This window comes from Nicotiana attenuata, unplaced genomic scaffold (genome assembly GCF_001879085.1).
Source record: "Nicotiana attenuata strain UT unplaced genomic scaffold, NIATTr2, whole genome shotgun sequence".
Taxonomy (NCBI): Eukaryota; Viridiplantae; Streptophyta; class Magnoliopsida; order Solanales; family Solanaceae; genus Nicotiana; species Nicotiana attenuata.
This window is the reverse complement of record NW_017671512.1, coordinates 99,404-106,299: the sequence shown is the minus strand read 5'-3', so window position 1 is coordinate 106,299 and position 6,896 is coordinate 99,404. Positions and strand designations below refer to the sequence as shown.

Below are 6,896 nucleotides of genomic sequence, written 5' to 3'. Positions count from 1 at the left end.
AAACATTGTGGTATCATTATTCCTATTATTATTGGTACACTTTCTTCTGATAATAGAAGACAAGGTGGGTTACTCTGGTAAGCACCCTCCACTTTCAATCAAGAGGTTTTGAGTTCGAGTCACCCCAAAAGCAAGGTGGGGAGTTTCTTGGAGGGAAGGATATCGAGATTTTGTTTATTGGAAACAACCTAGGTCTGCGTACACACTATCCTCAGACCCCACTTATGAGATTATACAAGGTTGTTGTTTCTCCTCATAATAAAACACAAGGCCACCTTGCTCGCTTATTTGTTTAATTATCCTAATGCTTTAATTTATATAACATAATTAAGGGGAAAAAACAAAAGATAAGGTGAAAAGCAAAACCAACTGCATTTTACAAAAGAAAGATCCACATAACTTCATACATAAGCACATACTATATGCACTTACATATATGAATACAATACTATTATCCTTCAAACCCCAAAAAAGTGAAGGAAATGAAAGCTTAACCAAACAGCAGTAGCACAATCATGACATCCACAAAAACAAAACAAAAAAGCGACAAATAGAAACATTCATTTTCATGCTGTAATAATTTAGTGAGATGCAGTTTCTTTCTCTTTTTCCTTTTCTTCTTCAGTCTTTGAGTGGTATCCTGGTAATTTCTCCTTAATCTTGTCCAAAAATCCCTTCTTCTCTTTTCCCTCAGCCTCGTGCTCCGCCGCAGCCGGTGGTGGCGGCGCCACTTCCTCAGTCTTCTTTTGTCCGCCACCTGGCAACTTCTCCTTAATCTTGTCTAGGAATCCTTTTTTCTCCTCTGTTTCCTCGTATTTTTCCACTGGAACAGCCGTGTCCTCTGCCTTCTCTTCTTCCTTGTGTTCTCCAGATATTTTCTCCTTGATCTTATCCTTCAAACCCTTCTTTTTCTTCTTCTTGATTTTCTGTCCGTCCTCTCCTATTTCTTCCTCCTCATCACTCTGCAAAATCATCACAATTAACATAAGCTTCATCCAACTATAAAGAGTTTTTGTTGTACACAAACAACAAGGTCACAAGTTCGAGTAGGCCGCTAATGTTTTTTCTTACCCTTCACGTAATATGCCTTGTGCACCGGGCTATTCTTTTAAATAGTAAAAATATCTATATGATGAGGCTATTCATGTAAACATGATCAAAATACGAGTTCATATATATTTATGTACCATTGCTGTAATTAATTTTTTACACTTGTCAAATCATTCGAAGAATATCTACAAGTAAATTTTGAAAACGAGACATGTTACTTGATACAATAAGGTAAATATGACCTGACCGTGTAAAAAATACTAAAATTGAGGGTATATATAACTTGAACTTCAAAAATAAAAAAGTGCCCGTGCCCAACATGTAAATTAAATCAAAGAATATAGTCTTAATAGTTACCGTAAAATAAATTAAGAATACGTACAATTAAGTAAGAAATACGTCTATGAAACATAGTTATTTTGTACTCCATCCGTTTCATATTAGATGGGGTACTTTCCTTTTTAGTCTGTTCCAAAACAAATAATACATTTCTAAATTTAGAAATAATTCAATTTTAAACTTTTTATTTTATTCATTTACCCTTAATGAGAGCTTTTATAGCCATACAAATAGCATGGTCCTACAAACCTTTTATCCCTTAAACTTTTAAGACCACAAGTTTCAAAAGTCTTTTTTTTTTCTCTTAAACTCCGTGCCGAGTCAAACTAACTCATCTAATATGAAACCGAGGGAGTATTTATTAATTTGACGCAAACATATACGAGTATAAATTTTACCCATGATCGAAAATACTTACAGAGCTGCTAGAGCTGCTACTTGATCGATGGAGTTTCTTCTCTTCTTTCTTGTGCTCCTCTTCTTTCTTCTCTTCCTCCTTGTATTCTGCAACTCCTTCAGATACCTTTACTTTTTCATCAAACTCAGAGGAAATAGCCTGTTCCTCTTGAACATGAGTTGGCTTTTCCTCTTCCTTTTTCCCTAGGAAATCAAACAAACCACGATCTGTAGCCTCCACGTTTGCGCTACCCTCTTCAACCTTCTTTTCATATTGATCGGCCATTTTTTTTTTCAATCCAAAAACAAAGAAAAACTTGTTGCTAAGAACAAAGCAAAGAATGATCACTCTTTGAGCTAAAGTAAAAGTTGGAAACTTTTGAATATATTGAATTGGAAGTGTTGGAAACTAGAGACTTAGTGCGCCTTTTATAGCAATCATAACGCGGACGTTACGCGATTGAGATAAGATATTTATAATTATAAATAATAAGAAAAGTAGTCCAAAGGACTCATAATATTCAGTAAATACCAATCAAGTACACCAAGTGTAACCGACATCAACGTGGCCTCTTTTGTTCTGTCTCCAATTATGTACTGTTTCGTAACTCCGAGAGTATATTAATTTGTATTCACTGCTAAAGGATGTGGTGCAGTGGATGAGACTGCTCCTCCCTTAACCAGAAGTCTCGAGTTCGAGCTCTGGGTATGAAAAAATCCTTGGTAGGGAACGCTTCCCCCCGAATGGGACCCAACGCGGCGCGAATCCGGATATAGTCGGGCTCCAATGCGGGTACCGGACACCGGGTGGAAAACCAAAAAAAAGAAAAAATTGTATTGACCATATTATAGTGACGTGGCAAAATATTACTGGATTTAGTGGGTATTAAAATTTAGCTGGTGAAAAATATAGTCCGTAAACCCGTCCAGATTCGAAAGTTTATTAACCACTCGATAAGTTTTGACCAATAAGAGCTGCCTAGTCCTAAAATTCACTCATAATTTTTTAATTTAATATATTTTATATAGTTATTATAAATTAGAAAAAGTTTTGTTAGTATGATTTAGCAATTTAGAATTTTCAAATAAGAAATAAATAAATTAAAATGATGTTGAGTTGTGCGAATGAATTAAGGGGACTACCTTCTAAGCTTAAGTATTTCTCAATGAACAATAACGTACTAATGTCACGAGGAACAGATGAAAAAAACTCTATTTAGGGAACGCAATAGAGAACCTACAAGTTGATGCGAATAATATTCCGAAGGAGTGAAGCTTATATTAGATCATTTACTTTATAAAGAGTATACTCATAACAGTTTCATCTATCGCTTGATCGTAAAAATCAAATTGACTCGTTTTGCCATAAATATCTACATGTTCTACTGAGTAGGATCCTATCTTTTCGAGGTTGAAGGCATAAGCGCATCTATTAAATAAAATCCTTATTATAGCCAATTGTTAGGCTCAAATTAACTTATTCCTTTCAACTCAAGCAAATATCGAGCAAATTATGTTTCAACTAATTTTATTGATATCAATTGGTTTTAATCAATCTAAATAACGTACGCAACTGCTCATTTAACACATCTTCAGCTTGTATTCTTCTGTAGTTTAAAATTCTCACGGAATAAGGAGAGTAGTTTGCATACTCACAACGTAGTTGGATTAAAGAATAAAGTAGAAATGTGTAGAGAGAAACAAGCTGTATTGTGACGGCGAAGGTTACCAATAATATCAATACACGTAGGATGACAACGTGTGAGGTTGTACTTGTGGGACCATATAGTGTCGGCCTCGTTTGGCTAACTTTTTAGAACAAGGGTGTCGGTATTTGTGTGGGGTACACAACTGACACGTGGCGAAATGATAGGGGCCAAGGCAACTTCTAGATCCCAAAATTGAGTTAGAAGAGAGTAATTGCACGCCTAAAATAATTTTATGAAATACTTGTCATATTATTATGCTATTAGCACGGTACTTCATCCGTTCCATTTTAATGGAGTTTCTAGCTATTTTCATATAATAAAGAATTTATATTTTAATATTAGTTAATTATAAAATGTACTATCTCTTTAATATGTTCATTAAAAATATAATATATACTCTGAGACTCTTTATCCAAAAACAACTTTAAAAAGTAAAAAATTCATTTCTTTTCGATATCTGACAAAATCAAATATTATAGACCATAAAAAATTTAATTAAAATATACTAAAAAAAATATCGAATAATAACTCTATCCACTAAAGTTTAAATAGATATAAAAATCAGCTAAATTGTGTTCGCTAAATTTTGAACTTGATATTCCATAGTTGTTTACCGACTTCAATGACCACTGAACTAGATATTTTCAAGCCCCGAAAAAAAAAACTACATATTTTTAAGTGCATGAGTTAATGTCATCATTTCATGTGGGCTCCGATCTCCATTCATGGATCCTTGTCCCTTTCCTTATGGAGTTTAATTTTATGTTGTACTAAAATGAGAAAATATAGTAAAAATATTTAATTTAAGGTAGACCAGAAAAAGGACAAGTGGTCGGTTTGACGTTTCGTATTTCTCTTTGAAACGAACGGAAGGTTACAAAAGAACTTTTTGAATTTTGAGATGAAACGTATCTATTTTTTTTTAGGTTTTCCACCCGGTGTTCGGTACCCGCATTGGAACCCGACTATATCCGGATTCCCGCCGCGTAGGTCCCCATTTGGGAGGAAGCGCTCCCTACCAAGGATTTTTCCAAACCCAGGGCTCGAACCCGAGACCCCTGATTAAGAGAAGAGCAGTCTCATCCAATGCACCAGATCCTTTCAAGTATGGTAGGGTGTGCTGTTTGATTTGCCTTTATTTTGCTTTCGGTAACGCTTTCAGGTAATTAATAATGGCTTTTTCCTTCTTTTTTTCTTACTTTTCTTTTTTCCTTTAATTTAATTTTTTTAAATTTGTTGTAGGGTGAAACCGTGTATATTTTGTGAGAAGATTTAAAGGAGAATCTTTTGTGGAACTAGAATTATGTAAAGTGATTTAAGTCTAATAACGTAAAAGCTTATTCACCCTTAATATTTTTATCAAGTTGATAAATACAAAGCAAATATCTATAATTTTTTGTTACTTAATTACAATTGTTATGCATATTTTTACTTTACTTTATAATTTTTAAGGTTAAATTGTGTAATTTATTATATACATTAAATGCGAAAACATATCTTTTTGTACTAGTCATGGCTGGCGTTTCTATTTCGTAGCAATGAAGATTGTATGTTCAAGTTATTTGTTGAGCAAATGTCAAATACTCTTCACTTTTCGGGGAGTTTATTAGTTTAATGTGATTCAGGTGTACGATTTTATTTTAAATGAGAATAACTTTGGTCGGTTTGTTTGCAGTTTGTCCCTGGAATTTTACCTTCCTTTTCCTTATTTTACTTTTACCTGTTAACAAACCAATTTTACTTTGAGTTAACTTGAACAGGCATAACTTGATCCGATTTGAGGGGCGGTGGCTATACATACATTTTCACAAATAAATTGTCCAAGACTAATTATTTTAGATGTCTCTTCACAATAATTGTGATGGAGAAAATACCAATTCAAATTGAATGGACAAACCAATTTTACTTTGAGTTAACTTGAACAAGTATAACTTGATCCGATTTGAGGGGCGGTGGCTATATGATAATAGGTGAATTTGACTATAATCACATTAAATAATCACCTTCTTGTGTAGTTTTAATGCTAAAAGTGATAACAAAATGCTCTTATTAGTGCTTTTCATGATTTGCAGGTGATATGTGTACAAGGAATGCTAAGGAGCAGTTTTGGAGTCAAAAATTGGAGAAAAGAGGCCAAAGGTGTAAATTCCCAATGAAGCCACGCCCGGCCAGCCCTTAGAATTCAGAGAACTGGTTTGGCCGCGGTTCTACCGCGACCGCGGCAGAACCGCGGTGGAAAGCAGCTGCAGAGGCAGAACCGCGGCAGGCGCAGAAAGTTCAGGGGTCAAAGTGTCAAATACGGGATTTTTAGACCTAAACCCTATTTAAAACATAGACTTCGCCCAAGAGAGGCATGTATTGATTTTTAAGGTTTCTTAGCAAGGAAAACCATTGTGAGAGAATACTCTAAACATCTTTCTTCTTTTCTTTTGATTTTTATGATGAATTCAATCTTAGTTTCTTTTCCCATAGCCATGAGTAGCTAAATTCCTTGTCTAAGGTTTTGATGGGACCTATTGGGTGATGAACTTCTTGTTTATGTGAATACAAATTGCTAGTTTAATCTCTATTTGTTCAACTTCGTGTCTGTTGTAGTTAATTGACAGGATCCTCAATTAGCTGTGCCTATTTAGTGTGCATAACTTGGAAAAGAGTGCATATTTAGGAGTATTGTTGAACAACACCACTCCTAGATTATTAGAGGAATCTATAATTGCGGGTTTTAAAGGCGGGATTAGGGATAACGAAGCCTTGGGTGTAATCTAAAGTGAATCGTGCTAAATAAAGTAAGCTAGTGTATCTCGGGAGAGTGCAATAGTAAATTACTGTGATTACTCGGGAGAGATTTGCGGTAAGATTAGCGTTCATGATTGATAGAGATGTGTNAAAAGTATAGTGTAGTTTCTACTTTTAATTTTGATTTTGATTTTTGAGTAATTTTGCGTTAATTTGTTTGTGTTAATTGTCACTTTTGGGTTTAATCAGTTTTTCTTTAATTTTAGGAATTAATTTAGATTTCTGTTAGGTCCAAATTAAAGGAAATTAAAATAAAAAGAGGAAAAGAAAAGAAAATAACAAAAATGGTGCTTTTTGCATTTATAGCTTTAATTTGTCTTAGTTTGCGTTTAAAATAGGAATTAGTGTAATTGGAAAGTAAGTAATGTAATTTTCAGAGTCAATTTGGTTTTATTTTGGGATTTAATAAAAATAGAAACAAAAATAAAAAGAGGAAAGGAAATGAAAAAGAAAGAAAATAATAAAGAAAAGGGGAAGAGGGCTGGTTTAATAAATGACCCAAATGTGGGCTATTTCAGTTTAATCACGCCCCATCCCAATTCAAAGACACCCCCAGACCAGCCCAAATGACCAAACCCGGCCTGCCCCCCCTTTAAAACAAAACGG

General features: G+C 34.3%; 1 protein-coding gene across 1 annotated transcript; it reads right to left on the bottom strand.

Annotated features, from left to right (window-relative positions):
• Nucleotides 1-348: 348 nt before the first annotated feature.
• Nucleotides 349-2,198, bottom strand: LOC109208713 (phosphoprotein ECPP44-like). Its single transcript, XM_019371859.1, has 2 exons — nt 1,808-2,198; nt 349-962 (listed from the first exon to the last, which is right to left on the bottom strand). The coding sequence occupies exons 1-2, from the start codon at nt 2,069-2,071 to the stop codon at nt 582-584; spliced, it is 645 nt and encodes a 214-aa protein (XP_019227404.1). The 5' UTR covers nt 2,072-2,198; the 3' UTR covers nt 349-581.
• Between the last annotated feature and the right edge of the window lie 4,698 nt (nt 2,199-6,896).

Bases quoted from the DNA above. Each gene is read 5' to 3' on its own strand.
- LOC109208713 (XM_019371859.1), bottom strand. From the start codon at position 2,071: ATGGCCGATCAATATGAAAAGAAGGTTGAAGAGGGTAGCGCAAACGTG. The intron at 963-1,807 runs GTAAGTATTTTC...ATGATTTTGCAG, and splicing joins GTAGCAGCTCTAGCAGCTCT to AGTGATGAGGAGGAAGAAAT.